Source organism: Diceros bicornis, chromosome 8 (genome assembly GCF_020826845.1).
Source record: "Diceros bicornis minor isolate mBicDic1 chromosome 8, mDicBic1.mat.cur, whole genome shotgun sequence".
NCBI classification, from domain to species: Eukaryota; Metazoa; Chordata; class Mammalia; order Perissodactyla; family Rhinocerotidae; genus Diceros; species Diceros bicornis.
In genome coordinates this window covers 85,059,752-85,080,433 of record NC_080747.1, presented here as the reverse complement: position 1 = coordinate 85,080,433, position 20,682 = coordinate 85,059,752, and the positions used below count along the sequence as shown (strand labels likewise).

Sequence of the window (20,682 nt, the reverse complement as noted above, 5' to 3'; positions counted from 1 at the left end):
CTATACTGTCTAGGTTTGTGTAAGTACCCTCTGTGATGTTTGCACACGACGAAATTACCTGACGACGCATTTCTCAGAATGTATCCTTGTCATTAAGCAATGCATGACTGTATGTGAAAATTCAGTGACAGTAGAATACAAAATTATAAATGTATGTGAGTTACAGTATATGTTAATAAAGGATTAGAAAAGAATTTAGAGGGATGTAAATAATTTGACACTCACCAGATTTCTTTGTCCCTGAAAAGAAGCTTAAATTCACCATGAAGAAAAAGAAACTGCAGATCACCACTACCAAGGCCATCAGTAAAATATCTAGTTGTCCTTTGGATTAGATCCAACTAATCACGAGCATGACTATTTCAGTAGGTTAGGGCTTTGTCCTAGAGGTTTTCATCTTTGCCTGAAAGAGATGACTTAATTTCCTACTCTGGTATACACCAATATTTTGTTCCCACTTCAGAATTGGTTTTACTTTTCCCTGTTCACTCTACTTTATAAATCTAGATCCACGGAAAATGACTGCAGTCCCAAGTCTTCTTGAGTGACACCCTCCTGTACCACTCCTGCCTTGACACTGACCCAGGTCCTTGGGGGTAATATCAGAATGTTGCAGGTTCTCGGGCTTCTTCAGTATATCAGGAATGGCCCCGACTTTGTGGACACTTCAGATCCTGGGAGTCCCAGAATTGTGGGCTGGCACCCAAAGTGTAGTGTCCATGGTTGTTGCTGTTCGAAGCCTGTGCTCCGCCCGGGCCAGCAGCTTCTGGAATGTCTGGTAACTGGAATCCCTCTCCGCCTGTCATTACCCATTGGGGTGATGAAGCCTCCTCAGCTTTTCGTCTCGTGATCCCTCCACACATGTCCGTAAAGCCATGGCTGATTTTTCAGGAATCTCGGGATGGGAGCAGAGACTCCTTGTCGTCGGGGCCGGGGTGTGTGTGCCGTGGGCGCCGGGCATGTGGTGGTCCGATCGTGTGCCATGGGCAGTGTTAGCTTGGTGGGTGGGGTGTTATTTGGAGGCTCGAGATGGTTTAAATCAGTTCAGCTGTTATCAGATCTTTTAAAGAAACATAAAAGTTACTTTCCACACTGATGTGAGGTAAAAATCTCTAGTGGGAATGGATTGATAATTGGTGCTGCCCTCGGATCTCTTTCTCCTGGGATTTCACTTCATCTTCGCTGGACTTTCTAGAAGTTGCTCCACAACACTGATTTTGTACAGTGACTCAACAGGCATGTGAATGCTATGCAAGGGACTTAATTTCTCTGTGCCTGTCTATCCAGGCCTAGAAGTAGATACTTCTCTTTCTTTTTTCATTTAGTTCAGACAAGACTGGTGTTTTTACCAGGAAGCTGGTTAGAGATCCTGAGTCTAATTGCATATTAGCTTGACTGACATAGATCAAAGTTCTCAGGTTTATTTTTCTATTTCATTCCCTCTGACTTATGTTAGACTAATATATTCAGGTTGTGTCCTGTGGTCATTGTGAGTTGGCACCAGTGCCGCACTGGATGTGAGATTCTTACCTTCTGTAGAGTGTATTTGCCTGCTATCGTGGCTGTGGTCCCAGTGGCCTGCTTCCTGACTAGGAGGGCATTCTTTATCTGCTCACAGCTACCATCTCTTGCCTGGAAGATTTTAATAGTTTTCTAAATGGTCTCCTAAATCCACTCTGCAATCCATTTTCCTTTCAGTAGTCAGAGTTGTCTTTTGGAAATGCAAAGCTGATCACTTCACCCTTTACCTTACAAGCTCTCGGTGATTTCCATCTGCCTTTACGATGCACACCAAAACCTTCCCAGGTCTGGGCCCTGCGTCTCGTCAGCCTCTCCTCCATTGCTCCCAGCTGTCTGTGCTCAGGCCACCTCAGCCTTCCTTCAGTTGTTCACTCGTGCATTCTCCTCTTGCCACACACTGTCCTCTCTACTGTGAGGTTCTGCTCTCTCCCTTTTTGTTTTTCCTCTTCTTTGAGGCCAATCCTCACCCCATGGCTAGACCCATTTTCCCTGCTATCTAAGCTCCTAACATTGCACATCTCTCCTTCTTAGCACTTATTACTGTGTAAAGTTTACATGTATTTCTGTGATTCTTTCATAAGGCCTGTCTTCTACACAGCCAATAAGCTCCATGATGGTGGGCTGTATCTTTTTTCCTGGGAGAGGGGCTTACCATTTCCAGCAGGTAACACATACTCTAGATGCTTATTAAATACTTACTGAATGAACATGAATTTTTCTTGCTTCACCCTTCTGGAATTTTATGGCTCTGCCTCATGTGAGCCGTAACTTCATCTATGACTTCCTCACTAGCCAACCTACCTCTTCCTAAAGGTTCTACTTTTAACTGAGCCTTTTCAGCTTTCTAGGAAGGCGTCTGGGCTTAGTCTTCTAGTGGCCATATATGCATCCTTCTTTTTCTTCCTCTGAAAATCCAGGCCCTACTCTAAGGCCATCCTTTTCTCTGACAGGAATCCTTGCAGCTCTGGCCGTCTCTCTGGGTTCTCCTTGGTGACCCGTTCCTGAGCCCCTCCTAATGGCAGCTCCAAGCTAAGAGCATGTGATGCCCACAGTGTCAGTAGCAGCAGCCACAGAAGAGACTGACTTGTCAATGGTGATGACGGTGAAGAAGCATCTGCCTGAAGTTCCTTAGTGCCTCTTCAGCAAGAGCAAATTCACTTGTCTCATTGCTGCAACTGACCATCCATTCTGCTGCAGTGAAAAAATTGCATTCATAAGAAATTTTACATTATCAAAAGTTGTGATATAAAAACAATTGCTTGACTAGAAAAAAGAGGTTAGGGATTAGACAATATCAGACTCATAATAAAGTTATTTTTCCTATAGAATTTTTTTCTAATAAAACTTCTTTTTAAATAGCTATGAATGTGTTGGTATCACTGCAGACAACCTGTGTCTGGCTCCGTGGAGTGTTTGCTTTGGAGGAATAGTCTTTGTTTTCCAGCGTTGCCTACACGTCTTAGCAAAGAACCTTTACACCATCCTGTTTCCTTGATCCCCCGTTGTTATAATAAATCAACCTCGAGCCTCCCAAATAAGTCAGCTATTAAAGACAACAGCTTCTCTCAGGCCAAGGGGCCAGTTCTAGGTCTAGTATAATAATGGCATATATAGAGCTAATACAATACCATAATTTATCCAATTTGCTTTAAAAAATACTCAGGCCTATGTTCTTCTCAAATCTGGATAGCCTACCTCAAACAATAATACGTGTGTTTTCATATTTTCCCTGAATCAGGTGGTGCAGGCGCAGTGTGTCAAAACAGAAACTGAATTCTACCGTCGCAGTCGCAGCGAGATAGTGACTGGAGAAGGGCACACCATGGGGGCGCTTTACTGGCAGTTGAATGACATCTGGCAGGCTCCTTCCTGGGCTTCTCTAGGTAAGCGTTTCAGCACTTACTGTGAGGAGAAGCACTGAGAAGCACAGAGCCCCCCAGGCTAGATGAGCCCAAGCAGAACTGGCGGCTGTCCCACCCACCATCAGAGTCTTTCCAGGAGCTTCAGAGGCAGCCTCATTCTGAGTTCTGGGCTGTGCAAAGTCACAAAAGCAGGCTAATGAAGGGTAGGTTCAGGCGTGATGGTCTCAGCCACGTGTCTTATAATTATTGCTTAGAATTTTGAATTTATTTAAAAGTAGTTTCCAGGGCAAAAGGAGCATTTACTTAAGCGTCTCTTCTTCTGTTTAGGAGAATTCAACCAAGTGGAAGGTTGGCCCAGCTAAGTATTAAAATGTCCCTTTCTCTGACTCCCCTTCAAGTCCATAAGATCATCTTTATTTGATGGCAGGGAGAGGGGGAGTCGGAAATCCAGATAAGAAGGGTTACCAGTTGAACCAGTTCAGCTAGCCACAGGTGAGATGACTGGCATGGTACTTGCAGTTTGAATTATTCTATCTATTTTGGTACATTAAAAAAAATTAAGGAGTAATAATGAATCTTTGGCCTTCACTAGAGGTGGTTTAAAGCAAAGTTCAGTTAACAATATAAGCAAAAGTTTTGGGTCAAAAATGAGGCAAGGCCATAAAGTAAAAATGCCGTTTTGCTGGGTGAGGCTCTTAAACTGGCTGTGAATGCAAGTCCTGAGGCGTCAGCCCTGCACTGTGCTTAGTGCCAGATGGCCTCTTGCGGAGAACTGGAGTTTTCATCAAGTGTCTCTGAGCAAACTCTTGATCTGCACCAGCTGGATAAGAGGATATGGATGAGGACCAGGGCAGACTGTGGGAGGAGCCTTTCTGGGACGCTGAAAACTGGACGGAGAATTGCTCCTCACAGACGCTCGGCCCCTGACCCTGCTTTCTGTCTTTGGATGAGGTGTGGACTTCTGAGTTTGGTTCAAGAAATGGGAGAGCCTGCTTTCTGTAACTCTCCCCTTAAATGACCACATGTGGATCATTTGAATGAGTTCTTCAGAAAGGATGGGTAAACCCCAGCACAAGAGTGTGATAGCAGAGCAAGAATTTGCTGTTTTCTGAACTGTAGCAGGACAATGCCTCCATAGAGAGGTCACAGTCTCCTTGCACCTATTAGACAAAATGGTGCCAGGGAGAAACTGTGACAAGTTATGCTGTATCTGCTCCTTCTCTGGGCAGCCTCACGGGCTCTGTTGAATTCTGCTTGATCAGCTCAGTCAGTCCGGTGCTTACGGTGTGTGCAGGTAGGCGGGGGAAGGTATGCATCCCCTCTTGTCATCATCTGAAATGGTGATACCTTCCAGGGAGCAGCAGCTACTTAGAATCTATAGAGTCTTCTATATTTCTTTCTTTCCTTTTTTTTTTTTTTGAGGAAGACTGGCCCTCCCCTAACATCTGTTGCCAATCTTCCTCTCTTTTTTCTTTTTTCTCCCCAAAGCCCTAGTACATAGTTGTATGCCATAGTTGTAGAGTTGTAGCCCTTCTATGCGGGACACCACCTCAGCATGGCTTGATGAGCGGTGAGTAGGTCCGCGCCCGGGATCTGAACCGGTGAACCCTGGGCTGCCGAAGTGGAACACACAAACTTAACCGCTACGCTAATGGGCCGGCCCCAATTCTTATATATTTCTTTTTTTAAAAATTAGTCTTATTTATAGTTATAATTTTACAATTACAAAAATCCACCTGGGCATTTTGCTTGGCTTATAAACTTGGACAGTGACAGAGCTAGTGGCAAAGCCGGAAATCACGTAGCATTTTTAGCCGGCTATGCAGAGGACTGTGTTGGTATCCAGGCCTTGTCACTGATTAGTGGCTAGAGTGTGTGTCAGTGAGGCCTTCTGCTTCGATCCCTGTTCTCCTGAGTTCAGTGCCTGTTTATGGCCTTGCTCTCTGGGTCCACACATTTGAAGTCTTTTCCTGGTAGTGGATATGACACATGAGAGTGTGTGGGTGACTTACCTCAGGTCTGAGCCATCTTCCATTTATGAGAAAACTTTCCAAATGTAAGTTCTACTTCATTTTATAGATGTAAGAAGAAAGGTCTCTTCACCCTTCTCCCCATCCTTGTTGTTTTTAGGGGGAAATACTAAGAGTTGGGATTGAAGTGCTGAGAGTTGAAATTTTGCAAAACCTATAGTAATTAGTTCTACCTGAACTTCAAAACCACATTCGTCCATCTCAACAGCTCGCACTGCGAATTCTGAAGCTAGTGTGTGCTCTCTCTCTCAGAAGTTGTTCAGTAATGCAGTGCTTTGTGGGGAAGGATCTTCTTTCTGAAACAGAGGCATGTTGAAATATTTTTTAGTTTGTGGGTTTAGCATACTAGACATGCCAGCAGGGCATAGAATTCTACAGGTTCTCAACACTTCTAATTGTATTGAGGAACTCTCCTGAATTGTTACTGGTTTGGCCGTTCTCCTCCGGTCTGCACTTGCCAGCTATATTTGTAATAGTGGTGGTTTTGTTTCGCTCAGAGGATTTTGTGCCTATGGAAAAGGAGACTTTGAGTTCTAAATAACTCTTATAAATGAATATTTGTAACAGGTGTTCACTGCCAATGCTACTGATTTCTTTTTTTATGTGTACGTAGTAAAAAGGAACGCTGGTGCCTCGAGCTCCTGGAAGCAGAATTGCATATGAGTGCTAGCTGGGAGGCAGGTCTGGGCTCCAAATACTGCCTGTGGCCTGCTCGACTTAACTGCTTGAGCCTCTGTTTCCTCCTTTGTAAAGTGGGATGTTAATGCTTACCTCCCCCGGATGTTGTGAGGATGACAGGAGAGAATGTCCAAAATGCTCTTGGCCCTCAACAGTTGTGGGTTCCCGCCACTGCTGACCCTCCTACACTCAGCCCCTAGAGTCATGACAAGTCACATACAGCTGGGCCATGTGGACATTACTCTGACTACTTGACCCTACCTGTCTCCTAACTTTCCTGACTATTTTTAGAGTATGGAGGAAAGTGGAAAATGCTTCATTACTTTGCTCGGCATTTCTTCGCTCCGTTGTTGCCGGTGGGCTTTGAGAATCAAGACGTGTTTTTCATCTACGGTGTGTCAGACCTTCACTCGGACTGTAAGGTGACGCTCACTGTAAGTTGCTTAGATTTTTTTCTCTCTAAGATAGAGGGAGAATTTTAGATTATTTCTTTAGTTATTTGGTTCTATTTCTTTTGGGAAAAAGAAAAGAGAAATTTATTTGTATCAAAATGTTTCTAGCATCTGTATAGGAAAATAGGCTGTCCTTGGAGTCAGAATATATACATTCAGGGTAAAACTGCCATTTATTCTGTGACTTTAAGCCTTAAGGTCTCAGTGATTCACTTTCCTCATCTGTGGAATGATGTCGTCTATCATCATCCTATCTTCTTAGAAGATTTCAATGAGTAGTGAATAAAATAATCAGATGAAAGCAAATAATAAAGTGCCACTTAAATGTCAAGTTATTTATGATCTTGAGAAGTTGGAAGTAGCCTAACTTTATAAAAAGAAATTATTAAAAATGATAATTTAAAGTGGAAATCAGTAAAGTTATTCAGAATGGGTGTGTGGAAAAATAAACTTGTATTTAAAACAAAGCCAGGTAAAAAGAGAGGGTAGAAACTCAAAGAAGTCTTGGGTGGTGGCAATGTGGAGGACACTGAAAATAGGCCGTGTTTTCGGAATAATTACAGCACACCTGGCACTGTGCCTTCCTCGCATCATGTTATTTAATTCTTATGACAGCATGTAAAGTGAGTGCTGTTAATATTCTCATTTCACGTGTGAAGAAAGCGAGGCTTTGCAACATGGAGTAACATGCTCAGTTACATCACTGGTGCTTAGTGGGGCTGGGTTAAACCCAGGTTTTGCCATCTCTAAACCAGTTCTGTGATCCTGACCTCCATCTCTTATTGCTACCGTTATTCTCAAAAAGTACAGTCACCGAGAATGCTTTGTTCTGCCCTGTCTCCCCAGGTGAGAGTGCACGCGTGGAGTTCCCTGGAGCCTCTGTGCTCGCGTGACACCAAGCATCTTGTGATGAAAGTGGGCGAGGCTGTTCTCCTCTACAGGGAGCCAGTGCCCAAGCTGCTGGAGAGATGTGGGAGGTGTACCCGGCAGAGCTGTGTGGTTTCCTTTCACCTGTCAGCTGCCGGCCGACTCTTGAGCCCCACCAACTACCACTTCCTGTCCTCGCTGAAGGAGGCTGTGGGGCTCCAGAAGGCAAACATCACTGTAAGCACTAGTGGTCTGGGAGCCTGTGGCCTGTGGAGCTGTCCTGCTTCTGGGGCAAGCACATTGCGTCCTGCTTTTTGCAAAATTTCCCCTTGGTAGTGAGTTTACGTGGGACCTGGGGAACATTGACCCCTTCCCACTGAATGAAAAGACCAAATGATTTTTCTTTCTGTCTTTCTTTTTTTGCTGAGGAAGACTCGCCCTGAGCTAACATCTGTGCCAGTCTTCCTCTATTTTGTATGTGGGTCACTGCCACAGCATGGCTGCCAACAAGTGGTGTAGGTCCATGCCCAGGATCCGAACCTGGGCTGTTGAAGTGGAGTATGCTAAACTTAACTACTAGGCCATGGGGCCAGCCCCTGATTTTTATTTCTAATTTAGTATTTGTCAAAGTTTTCTGTTCCTGACACTCTGCTGTCCTACCTGCTCTCCCTAGTGTGGCCAGTGCAGTGCAGGGAGAGGTAGTGGCGCCATCACCACTCATGGCTCCACCGCTGGGTGCCAGGCTCCATCCTAGGGGCTTTACTGCAACAACCTGGAGTATGATCCTCCTTGTTGACAAGTGAGAAAGACATCTGTGAGAGGTTGAGTAACGTGCTCAAGGTCCTATAGCCAGGGAACATCAGAGCCCAGTGGAAGCACTCTAATTTTGAGTTTTTAAGTAGAGGCTATTAATTTTTTTTTTTGGTGTCATAATAGTTTATAACATTGTGAAATTTCGGTAGTACATTATTATTTGTTAGTCACCATATATATGAGCCTTTTACCCCTCATGCCCACTCCTCAACCCCCTTTCCCCCTGGTAACCACCAAACTCTCTTTGTCCATGTGTTTATCTTCCACATATAAGTGAAATCATATGGTGTTTGTCTTTCTCTGTCTGACTTATCTCACTTAACATCATACCCTCAAGTTCCATCCATGTTGTTGCAAATCGGACGATTTTGTCTTGTTGTGGCTGAGTAGTATTCCATTGTGTATATATACCACATCATCTTCTTTTTTTTTTTTTAAATTTTTTGTTTATTGCAGTAACTTTGGTTTATGACATTGTATAAATTTCAGGTGTACATCATCATACTTCTATTTCTGCATGGATTACATCATGTTCACCACCCAAATGCTAATTACAACCCATCACCAGACAAATGTGCCGAATTATCCCTTTTGTCCTCCTCCCTCCCCCCTTCTCCTCTGGTAACCACCAATCCAATCTCTGTCTCATGTCTTTGTTTATTGTTGTTATTATCTACTACTTAATGAAGGAAATCATACGGTATTTGACCTTCTCCCTCTGACTTATTTCACTTTGCATAATACCCTCAATGTCCATCCATGTTGTCACAAATGGCTGGATTTCATCGTTTTTTATGGCTGAGTAGTATTCCATTGTGTATATACACCACATCTTCTTTATCCATTCGTCCCTTGATGGGCACTTAGGTTGCTTCCAAGTCTTGGCTATTGTGAATAACGCTGCAATGAACACAGGGGTGCGTGTATCTTTACGCACTGGTGTTTTCAAGTTCTTTGGATAAATACCCAGCAGTGGAATAGCTGGATGGTATGGTAGTTCTATCCTTGATTTTTTGAGGAATGTCCATACTGTTTTCCATAGTGGCTGCACCAGTTTGCACTCCCACCAGCAGTGTATGAGAGTTCCCTTCTCTCCACATCCTCTCCAACACATGTTGTTTCCTGTCTTGTTAATTATAGCCATTCTGACGGGCGTGAGGTGATATCTCATTGTAGTTTTGATTTGCATTTCCCTGATAGTTAATGATTTTGAACATCTTTTTCATGTCTCTGTTGGCCATCTGTATATCTTCTTTGGAGAAATGTCTGTTCAGGTCTTTTGCCCATTTTTTAATTGGGTTGGTAGTTTTTTTGTTGTTGAGATGCATGAGTTCTTTATATATTTTGGAGATTAAGCCCTTATCAGATGTATGGTTTGCAAATATCTTCTCCCAATTGTTAGGTTGTCTTTTCGTTTTGTTGATGGTTTCCTTTGCTGTGCAGAAGCTTTTTAGTTTGATGTAGTCCCATTTGTTTATTTTTTCTATTGTTTCTCTTGCCCAGTCAGACACGGTGCTTGAAAATATGTTGCTAAGACCTGTGTCAAAGAGCGTACTGCCTATGTTTTCTTCTAGAAGTTTCATAGTTTCAGGTCTTACATTCAAGTCTTTAGTCCATTTGGAGTTAATTTTTGTGTATGGTGTGAGGTAAGGGTCTACTTTCATTTTTTTGCATGTGGCTATCCAGTTTTCCCAACACCATTTGTTGAAGAGACTTTCTTTTCCCCATTGTATGTTCTTGGCTCCTTTGTCAAAGATTAGCTGTCCATAGATGTGTGGGTTTATTTCTGGGCTTTCGATTCTATTCCATTGATCTGTGTGTCTGTTTTTGTGCCAGTACCATGCTGTTTTGGTTACTATAGCTTTGTAGTATATTTTGAAATCAGGGAGTGTGATAACTCCAGCTTTGTTCTTTTTTCTCAGGATTGCTTTGGCTATTCGGGGTCTTTTGTTGTTCCATATAAATTTTAGGATTCTTTGTTCTATTTCTGTGAAAAATGTTGTTGGAACTTTGATAGGGATTGCATTGAATCTATAGATTGCTTTAGGAAGTATGGACATCTTAACTATGTTAATTCTTCCAATCCAAGAGCACGGAATATCTTTCCATTTCTTTGTGTCTTCTTCAGTTTCTTTCAGCAATGTTTTATAGTTTTTGGTGTATAGATCTTTCACCTCTTTGGTTAAGTTTATTCCTAGGTATTTTATTCTTTTTGTTGCAATTGTAAATGGGATGGTATTCTTAATTTCTCTTTCTGCTACTTCGTTGTTAGTGTATAGAAATGCAACTGATTTTTTTATGCTGATTTTGTATCCTGCAACTTTACCATATTCGTTTATTACTTCTAAAAGTTTTCTGGGGGATTCTTTAGGGTTTTCTATATATAAAATCATGTCATCTGCAAATAGTGACAGTTTCACTTTGTATGTAACTTGACTTTCTCTTGTGGCTTTTAGGATTCTCTCTTTATCTTTAATTCTGGACATTTTGATTATGATGTGTCTTGGTGTGGACCTCTTTGGGTTTATCTTGTTTGGGGCTCTCTGTGCTTCCTGTACCTGGATGTCTGTTTCCTTCCTTAGGTTAGGGAAGTTTTCATCTATTATTTCTTGAAATAGATTCTCTGCCCCTTTGTCTCACTTTTCTCATTCCGGGACACCTATAACACGGATGTTAGTGCGCTTGATGTTGTCCCAGAGGTCCCTTCGACTGTCCTCACTCTTTTTAATTCTTTTCTCTTTTACCTGTTCACCTTGGGTAATTTCTTCTAGTCTTTCGTCCAGCTCACAGATCCGTTCTTCTGTATCCTCTACTCTGCTTTTGAGTCCCTCTAGTGAATTTTTCATTTCCAGTATTGTATTCTTCATTTCTGATTGGTTCTTTTTTATATCTTCCATTTCTTTGTTGACATTCTCACTGAGTTCATCTATTCTTCTCCCCAGATCAGTGAGCATCCTTAACACTCTTTGTTTGAGCTCTCTGTCAGGTAGGTTGCTCATTTCTGTTTCACTTAGTTCCTTTTCTGGGGTTTTGTCCTGTTCCCTTACTTGGAATGTATTCCTTTGCCTCCTCATTTTGCCTCTTTCCCTGTGCTTGTGTCTATGTATTAGGTAGGTCAGCTACGTCTCCTGCTCTTAGATAGGTGACCTTATGTAAGTGATGGCTTAGGAGGCCTGCCATGTGCTTCCCTCAGTTCTCAATGTTCCAGGGGTGACCCCTATGTGGGCTACGTGTGTCCTTCTGTTGTGGCCTGTTTGCTCTCCCTGTAGGCGCCCAGGGGGGCCGAGTTATGCTCCTGGCCAGCTGTTGTAATACTCAGCTGCTTGTAGTTGTTGTGGGCCCTTCAGTCTCTTTATCAGGTGTGGGGAGCCCCAGCACAGTTGGCTGAAGGCTCTAATACCACATTTGTGTTGCAGTATTTCTTTTAAGTGAGTAGGCCCCCAGCGTGGCAGGTTGTTAGGCTCAGGGCCTTACAATTGCTGTAAGCCTCCAGCCTTTAGGTCTCTTGTCAGCTCTCTGAGGATTGCAGCTGGGTGGGGCTGGCCTCAGGCACGGGAGCAACCAATTGTTTCAGGCTTTGGAAGGTGGGGCAAACCCACTGTGTGGGTCTTTGAGAAGCACAAGTCTTCTGCAGCTGACAGTGTGTGGACCTGTGGGCGGGTCCACAGGTCCACACACACAGTCAACACAGTCCTGCCCCGTGTGCGTGCCCCGACCTCCCGAAGCAGATCCAGTCTCTCCATGGCAGGAGCCCCACACACTCCACCACCGCCCCACACTCTCCACCCGCTCCTTGTGCACGCCCTGCCCCACTGAAGTGGGCTCAGTTGCCAGGCTGCAGAGAATCCAGTCACCAATCTATGCAGGCCCACAAGTTGCCTGAGGGCTTGTTGTTGGATGGGGCCAGTCTCTAGGGTGGGCTGCCTGCCCTGGCTGAGCTGGATTAAATCGGTGCTCTAGCGAGTGGGGCAGACCCTGGGCTAGCAGGCCTCAGGGAGAACTCCAGTGGCATCTGTACGCCACATCTTCTTTATCCACTCATCAGTCAGTGGGCACTTGCGTTGTTTCCACATCTTGGCTATTGTGAATAACGCTGCAATGAATATAGGGTTGCATGTCTCTTTGAATTGTTGATTTCAAGTTCTTTGGATAAATACCTAGAAGCAGAATAGCTCGGTCATATGGTATTTCAATTTTTAAGTTTTTGAGAAACCTCTATACTGTTTTCCATAGTGGCTGCACCAGTTTGCATTCCCACCAGCAGTGCATGAGGGTTCCCTTTTCTCCACATCCTCTCCAACATTTCTTGTTTTTTGTCCTGGTGATTATAGAGGCTATTAATTTTTATAATTTTCCTTCTACTCTCTTTGCTTTTTTGCTTCAAAGTAGCTTACTCACTACGTCTCTTTATAATTGCCAAGAGAAAAATGGCGTGATCAGGATGTGTTGTTATAAAAATTGTGCAGCTGGAGAAGTTGGGATCTGTCTAGCTGGTAGAAAACCTTTCCTTCCTTCTCCTCCTTCACATAGTGATTGAAAATATTTTTCTAGAAAGTTTTCTCTATTTTTAGTGAATTTTAAATTTGTTTTACACTTCATTGAGAAGGCTTAAGTGAGAATTTTTTACATTTGCTTTAGAAATACTCATATAAAACCTCTTAATCCTTGAATTGAAAATGTGTCTTCTTTCCCAATTAATAATAGAATATACACATAATGAAATCTAAGTTATCTGTAACAACTGGTATAGAACAGACATGAAGGAAATGACATACATTTTCATAGCTTCTTTCCAGGAAAAAAAAAAAAACTACATAGCGGACAAGCTTGTGGTCTCTAGACTTAGGATTTTGAACAGTTTCTTTCTCTTTCCTTAGCTAGGCCTTCATTACCTTGGGATGATTGAGTGTGGGAGAAAAGTAGGACTTCCTTCTTTGTCCCACCTTATTTGGATTTCAGTGAGACTTGCCCTTCCTAGAGGGATATGATGATGATAATAATAGTTGACATCTATTGCTGGCTTAACCTAGGCCAGGTGCTTGGGTTCCTCTCTGAGGGTGACGCTGGGAACTGTGTTCCAGTCTCCCTGAAGCCAGGGTGCCAGCTTGAGCCCTGGGCTCTGCAGTCAGATATACAGAGACGGGACTTCCAGTCGGAAGAAGACAGCAAGAGGGAGCAGGTGCCAGTTTCCCTTCTGGCCTTGGCGCAGCAGTAGCTAGGGCCTCCCTGGCAGCCTTGCAGGCCAGCTGGGTGACTGCTTTAGGGTCTTCACCAGAACAACTGGGCGGCATGATTTGGAACTTTGACATCCACCTTCAAGCCTGAATCTTTGACCCTCTGAGAGTTACCTAATGCACTTTATTAAGTTTCTTTTCTGCTTCTAGCGAAGTAGGTTTTCTTGTTTATATCTCAGAACCCTACATGCCGTGTAAGGCTAAAGTTACATATAGTAAAAATTGCCCTTTGACATTCTTTATGTCACATAACGTCAGACCTTCGGTGTGGCTTGTATGCATGTCGAGGAGTCCTGTTTCCTCACAGATGCACAGCTTTAAGTATCAGGTCACACTCCACTGCACACTCACACTGAGACAGGCTCACGCCCCCTCTGCACACCGGCCTCACTGCAGGGTGTGCTTCTCGGCTCATTAAAGACGAGACTGGAAACTGTGTTCTCCTTTGCTGATACTGCGTGGGATTCAGGCGTGTTAAAAGTGCTGGTAATGCGACTTGATGGTCCTGTGCAATAAGCGAGAGGGCTGTCACGGCAGAGCTTTTGTAACCCCTGCAGGCTGCTGTCTAGATTGCTGGATCTTTTCAGAAGACTGGAAGGGGAGCTGCACGCTGGTGCTCGGCAGCCAGCTCCAGGTGTGTCCTGAAAACATCACCGAAACTGCCCAGCCTTCACGCAGACATGTTCCTCTCTTGATGATTCCCTAAGAAAAACTGTAAAAGATATAAAGCTTTGAGCTTTTTGTGAAATAATCCCCTTAATAATTGGAGACTGCATATTTCTACACTTGGTTTGAGATTATAGTTTGGTAATTTTCCACAGCCTTAAATAAATTTTCGTGTATTTTTCAATATCTGACACAGTGCATGGAGTATATGACATTAGCAGTTGTAGAACCAAAGTTGTAGGAAATACACTCCTTGTCAGGCCCACGTAAATGTTCTGGCAGGTGCTGTGTATGGACCGGAGAGCTCTGCTCTCATCCTTCGCTTCATTTGTCTTTTTCTTTCAGGCCGTCGTCTCGCGGCACGGCGGCACGTTTGTTTTTGATCTAGAAACCTCAGCTGTTGCCCCCTTTGTTTGGCTGGATGTGGGGAGCATCCCGGGGAGATTCAGTGACAATGGCTTCCTCATGACCGAGAAGACGCGGGCTGTAGTATTTCACCCTTGGAAACCCACCAGCAAGAGGGAATTGGAGCAGTCTTTGCAGGTGACTTCCCTGACCGATATTTACTGAGGGAACCCAGGTTGTTCTTCCAGTGGACACCGGAATAAAGCATTTCTAAGGAACCCGTTGGGGCTGAAGGCAGCCAAGGACAAGTTGAAGAAGCCGGAAACAGACGTGCTTGCTGCTGCGTGTCTGATTCGTCTCTCCGTGAAGAGTGTGCGGTGTGTTCCTTCAAGGCAGGCTGTTCCCCAGCAAGGCTGTGCCTCGGTGTTCTCCGGTCTGTGCCAGGACTGTGTCTGCAGCCCTCCCCTCACAGCGTTAGCACCACGTGAACCAGTTACAGCCCACTGCCTCTCCCTACCCAGAGAAGGAAGTCCACACAGATAGCCTCTCAGGGAGTCCCAGGAATGTGGCCATTGCAGTGTCTGTGGAACCAGATGTGGAAGGTTGTGAGGTCCTGTAAGCCTGTTATAGTTAGCTTTGAGAAATACCAGATAATCAAAAGAAAACTGCTCTGTTATTATTTCTGGAGGAAATGGGAGTTCAAATGTCACAGGAGAAAGAGATTTATGAGCATTGGCCATATTGGTTATTGTTGCTGGAAAGTTTGGAGGGTTGATTGTTGACATTGATTACTTTTGGGGTAGGATTCTTTTTTCATTTGTGGATTTTGTTACAAAATATTGTTTTAACAATAACAATTTCTTTTTCAAAGGCCATTAGAGTGATTCTCCTTAGAAAAATAAGCTCACGTTGAAATGGATGTCACTGTGGTCACCTTGGAAGATTTGGGTGTCCTGACGTAGGTTGTCGCCTATCATGATGTTTGGGCTTCAGATTTGGCTAAATCCAGTGAGCCTTCCAATTCAAAGCCTGTGAGTTAGATCTAGACTTGATCTTGGCAGCAGAGTGGTGTTCCCTTTAGCTTGGGTTTAAATCATTTTATTTATATTGATTAATTATAAATTGCTATAAAATTGTTTTATTATGCATTATCATGTCTGTAAAATTATATTGATAATAAAGCAAATGGGGCAAAATGTTAATAAGTAGCCAGTTTGGGTAAAGGTATGTAAGAATGTTTTTGTACTGTTTTTGCAACATTTCTGTAAGTTTGAAATTATATCAAAATTTAAAAGTTACATAAATTGCATTGACAACTTGCTATTTGATCTGTGGCTTATTTAATCATTCCATAAACATTCAGTTGTGCCCAGTACAGTGCGGGGCATTAATTTCCATTTAGCTCTGGCCAAGTTTTTATTCTACCTGGTATAAACTGGGAGAGTTTGAAGACTCTAGACTAAGATATTTGAAGGGTTTTCTCTGGGAAGAATTATGTAATTGGTTATGGAATGGACCAGCAATGAGAATTTGGCTTTAAAATTAAGACTAATTAGATAATAGTTTTGGTTTTAAACTGAGAAGTTTTAGGCCATGGTCCAGCGACTAAAAAGAAAATTGATGCAGGCAGTCCTGGCCTGTCCTTGGGTATCTGAGTTTCCTCGTTTGCGTGTTGTGTCACCTCAGTGTATATATAAGAGCCTATGGAGGACTGGCCTTAGGGCTGTACCTCAGAAGATTCTTACTTGACAAATAGTCACTGTTGAAAATCCTGTTTTAAGGAACTGTTGCTGAGGGACAGGGAGGATACTCCTCTGCATGAAACGAGCGTTTTCTGTGCCGGGCGCCCCGTGAGGTGGCCTTTGAAGTTGGTGGGCCTTGAAGTTGGTGGGCCAGAGTGTACATCCAGTTCTGCCTCTACCACCTCTGTAACCTTAACCAAGTCATTTAACTTCTGTGTTCCGTTTTCCTGTGGTAAAATGGCAATAATTACACTCACCTTGGAAGTTTGTTTTGAAGAATAAATAAAAAATTTAGCTAAAGGGCTCAGTGCGGTGCTGGCACTTGGCGAGGGGTCTGTAAATGGAAGCACCCTCCTGGGGGGTGACCCTCTTGTCCCAGAGGCGGCAGGGTTTCCAGCCACACTTATGGGATCCGAATCCAGGTGCTGAGGCTTACCGGCTTTGTGGCCTTCGGCAACCACTGTATGGACTTCAATTTTCTCATCTTTGAAATGGAGATAATAATCTCTAACCTTCAAAGGTAGTTGTAAGGACTAATCAGATAGGGTCTGGGACTGAATACATGCTGAGCAAATGGTGGTGATGCTTTTTTAAGGTCATAATCATTATCACCCACTTAGCACATGGAGCAATAGTGAAATGAAGTAAATAGAGGCAAATGTCTCAAAAATTTTTTTAAGAGGGGAAAAAGATGTAATTTGTAAAGGAAGAATAAATTAAAGAATGGACAAAAATATGTGCTGACAACAGTTTATCAAAGGAGAGAAATGTTTCTGAGAGAAAACATTAACATCCAGAATGCTCTGCCACGGTTGGTGCGGCACTGCGGTCAGCGGCTTCTACCGTCTCAGGAGGCTGGTGTTGCCGCGTTGGCTGGAGCAGTCTGATGTGCTTACTCTGGTACTGGATTTCTGAGAAGGCTTTCTTTCCGTCAGTAGCTATGCAGACATTAGTAGAGAGAGTGGCAAGACCAGGATCAGGTCCTTCTGCCATGCTGGTTGCAAAGCACATTCCTGAGAGAGTTCAGAGGGCAGTTCCCAGGATTACATCTCTCCATTTTAGAACAAAGAGAACAATATAAATGGTAATTTTCTCTTTCACGTTCACCATAACTCTTCTTATTTTTTTCCCTTACTTGGCTCTTCATTGTGAGAGGTGACTTCCATGGGAAGTCACTTGGAAAGTAAGTAGGAAGATTTTCTTCTCTATTGGAATGAAAGTGAACTGGAGTGCAGGAAAAATAAAGATATGTTCCCCAAGCATTGCTAAAGTGACAAGAGACCTGAGACAGAAAGAATATTCTCTTGGGCTCCCTCTGGCTCTCAAATATGAAACTTGTTCCCCAATTTGGTAAGATTTAGGGAGGAAAACAAGTGGGCATTGTTTGTGAGGGAAATTCAAAGCATTACAAAATATTCCGAGTGACTATGAATGCAATCTTATCTATTCAATAAGCACCTAAAATTAGAAGGGTTTCGCAGAAAAGGTATTTAGTAATATTTCCAAGTGAAAGGGGGAATTCTTGTTTTCTAATGGACTTATCAGAGGATATGAACCAGAGTGATGTTGTACAAAACCCTAAAAGTCACAGACAAAACCAGTGTTGGAGTCAGTTATTCTGAGTCTAAATGTCACCCCTGCGTCTCCGCGGCACACCGACACGCATTCCTAACAGAAACAGTTCGCTTTGGCCAGCCATCAGCTGGTTGCCCTGCCTGGTCATCCTGAAGGTACAGCTGTAGCAAGTGTGGGTCAGGTCATGCACAGGTCATGTTTGGCCAGCAGGTGATTTTGTTGGCCCACACAGTGATTTAAACAGTTGAATTGTGTGTTAACATTTAAAATAGGGAGGGTTCCATGTAAAATCTAGATCTACCTATCTCTGATCTTTTCGTAGTGATATTTAAAAAAAAGAAAGCCCCTTTTTGTTTAATCCACTCGGAGGTGTTCTCATTTTTTGATCAAAAGCATTCTAACGGATAAGGGCAGGAGCTCAGGGATCAGACACAGCTGGGCCTTGGAGAGGGCGGTGTGAGTGCCTGATTTCTCTCAGCTGAGGTACCGCTGGTCGTCCACTTCCTTGGGCTTGGACGCCGCAGCGGTGTCTGGTGAGGAAGGCGCTGGGTGAAGGACCCTGCGCTTTATCATGGGAATCCAGCTGAAGGAGGGTGTCCGGCATGCTTTCCTATCCACGTTTTTGGGGCTTGAACTAAAAGATTTTTAATTAGTCAACCTTGCTAATTAGTCAACCTTGCAAATACAATGAACAAGATTTTGCCTTGTCAAAGATCCAAATCACGTGTGGGGTATGTGTGTGTGTGTACAGGGCTGCATGTAGTGCATTGGCCATAAGTTCATGCTCGATATTGAAGCCCCAATATGCAAATTTGGCTCCAACACATACTGAATTTCGACAAGTCACTTAACTCTAAGCCTCAGTTTCCTTATCTTTAAGATGGGTTAATGGTAATTACTATCTCACAGGGTTGTGAGGATTAAATAAGGTACGGACGTACACGCCTAGGATGGGAAAATGAGTAGTAAATGCTGGCTTATGATTATTAGTCCTCAAAGGATAAGGCTGGCCGTGGCGGAGTGATCTTAGGTATTCCTTGTCAAAAGAAAAAGATCAGTTTACGTCATTTCTGCTAAGGGAAAATAATCATTAGGCTTTTGTGACCTGAGTTGAAGAAGAAACATTCAGGCAGAAAGCTGAAGAAGTTTCTAATTCCCCTTTTTTGTAAACCTCTTTCCCATTTTATTGAAGCAAAAAGGCTGAGTAGCAAGAGGCACGCAGCTGTTGGGTGATTGTGCACAGCTCGACTTCTTCCAGCAGAGGCCCCTGTGCACAGGAAATGGGGCTGGCGGGGGTGGAGGGGACCGGCCTGCGGCAGGGCACTGGTTTCCAGGAGGCTTCCCCAAGTAAAGGCCGGAGGAGAGTCTAAGGAAGTGCCTGCAGGGCCTCCAGCCCCCACCCCGGGTGCCAGTGCCCTGGAATGCACCGGGCTTTCTGTAAAGAAAACAAGAGGACGGGAGGGATAGAGGCAGACAGGGGGGAGGGGAGGGAGAGAGAGAACGGGAGAGAAAGAAAGGGAGGAAGAGGGAAAGTGGGAGAGAGAGAGAAAGGAAGAGGGAGAGAGAGAAAGGAAGAGGGAGAGAGAGAAAGGAAGGCAGGGAGCAGCTCTGATTTCTCCTCAGGCTCTAGGGCTCGGGCACCAGCCGCCTGAGGACCACTTTTTCTGCTCGCTGCGTTTCCGTTTACTTCATTTTCTTCCATGCCTTGGCAAAAGAGGGGCATCGGAATGATTTTTGATCCTAATTTAATTACTATGGATCTATGAAAACTTGGCGCAAGGCCTCCGGAATAGATGATTGATGGGGAGAAGGGCGCTGGAGCAGAGAGCAGTAAGGCAAGGACTGAAGCCTTGAGCTAGGGCGCGAAGAGAGAGGAACGACCTTCTGGTGACGAAGAGGGAGGGATGGAGGCGTCCTCTCTGGCCCAGCACGGCCTCTTCTGTCTACGGGGGTGGCTATGTGGGTGTGTGGGTGACTCGCTGCCCACACATTCTTTCTTGAAGCTTTAAACCTGGGGCCCCTTGCCTTTCGGAACCAAATGGCCCCTGGCCCATATGCTGTGTGCATATGTTGGTCATCATTCAAGATGCGCTTTTGCGAGGTAGGAAGGAAGTCAGCCAAACGGTGGCGCTGGCCTTCCCAGCTGAGAACTGGGCGGGAGGAGCCGGCAAGGGCTGCTTCGGCATCGGGCTGACGCCCGCTCGCCCAGGGGCACATAAACACGTCCTGAGCAAGTGGGTCCGGTCTGTGGGGAGGTCCGGGCAGTGATGGCCGAGGGGCAGGGGTGGGACCTCAGGAGGAGACAGGAGATCAGCCCTGCTCGGTGGCGGAGCTGCGGGGGTCTTCGCGGGGATGTGCCTGCTGCCCCTCTGGCGTCTCCGGCCAGGCGGTGCCTCCGCTCGGCGGCAGGACTCCGCGTTAGCACGGTGGCCTCGGGAGGGAGCATCTTGGACGCCCCAGCTTGAATTTTTGGGGGGAGGGGAGGGCGCAAGGAAATGGCAGACCCCGGCAGAGTGTGGAGACAAGCTTCTGAGGGCCCCGAAGCAGAAGGAGGAGAGTGGGGTCGGGGGAAGGGGCAGGGAGGGGAGAGCGGCGGGGCTCGGGGGCCCCCAGCGCCGCCTGCGTGCCCTGCCCCTGGCGGCCGGCCGGCGCTCCGCGGGGCCCTGAACGCCGAGCCCCGCACCCCGCGCTGGGCCGACCCGGCGCAGCCGCGTCCTCGCCGTTCTGTGGAAAATGGCAGGAATTAACACCCCTGCCTGTTTACCTCTCAGGTTGTTATGAGAATAAATATTTGAAAATATTCTGTAAATTAAAGCATTCAGGTTCAACGGTTTAGTTTTTTTTTCGTTTTTTTCAAAATTAGAAAAGAATATTTATTTCAAAAGCAGGAGGGAACA

The 20,682-nt window shown here is 44.8% G+C and overlaps 1 protein-coding gene across 1 annotated transcript in view; it reads left to right on the top strand.

Moving 5' to 3' along the window:
- The window catches only part of MANBA (mannosidase beta), a 128,543-nt gene extending 112,754 nt beyond the window's left edge, over positions 1-15,789 (top strand). Inside the window, exons 14-17 of the mRNA XM_058547586.1 lie at positions 3,260-3,404; positions 6,383-6,525; positions 7,390-7,647; positions 14,469-15,789. Of these exons, the coding sequence (XP_058403569.1) occupies positions 3,260-3,404; positions 6,383-6,525; positions 7,390-7,647; positions 14,469-14,693 (771 nt within the window). The 3' untranslated portion in view covers positions 14,694-15,789. The remainder of the gene's footprint in view (positions 1-3,259; positions 3,405-6,382; positions 6,526-7,389; positions 7,648-14,468) is intronic.
- The last annotated feature ends 4,893 nt before the right edge of the window (positions 15,790-20,682 follow it).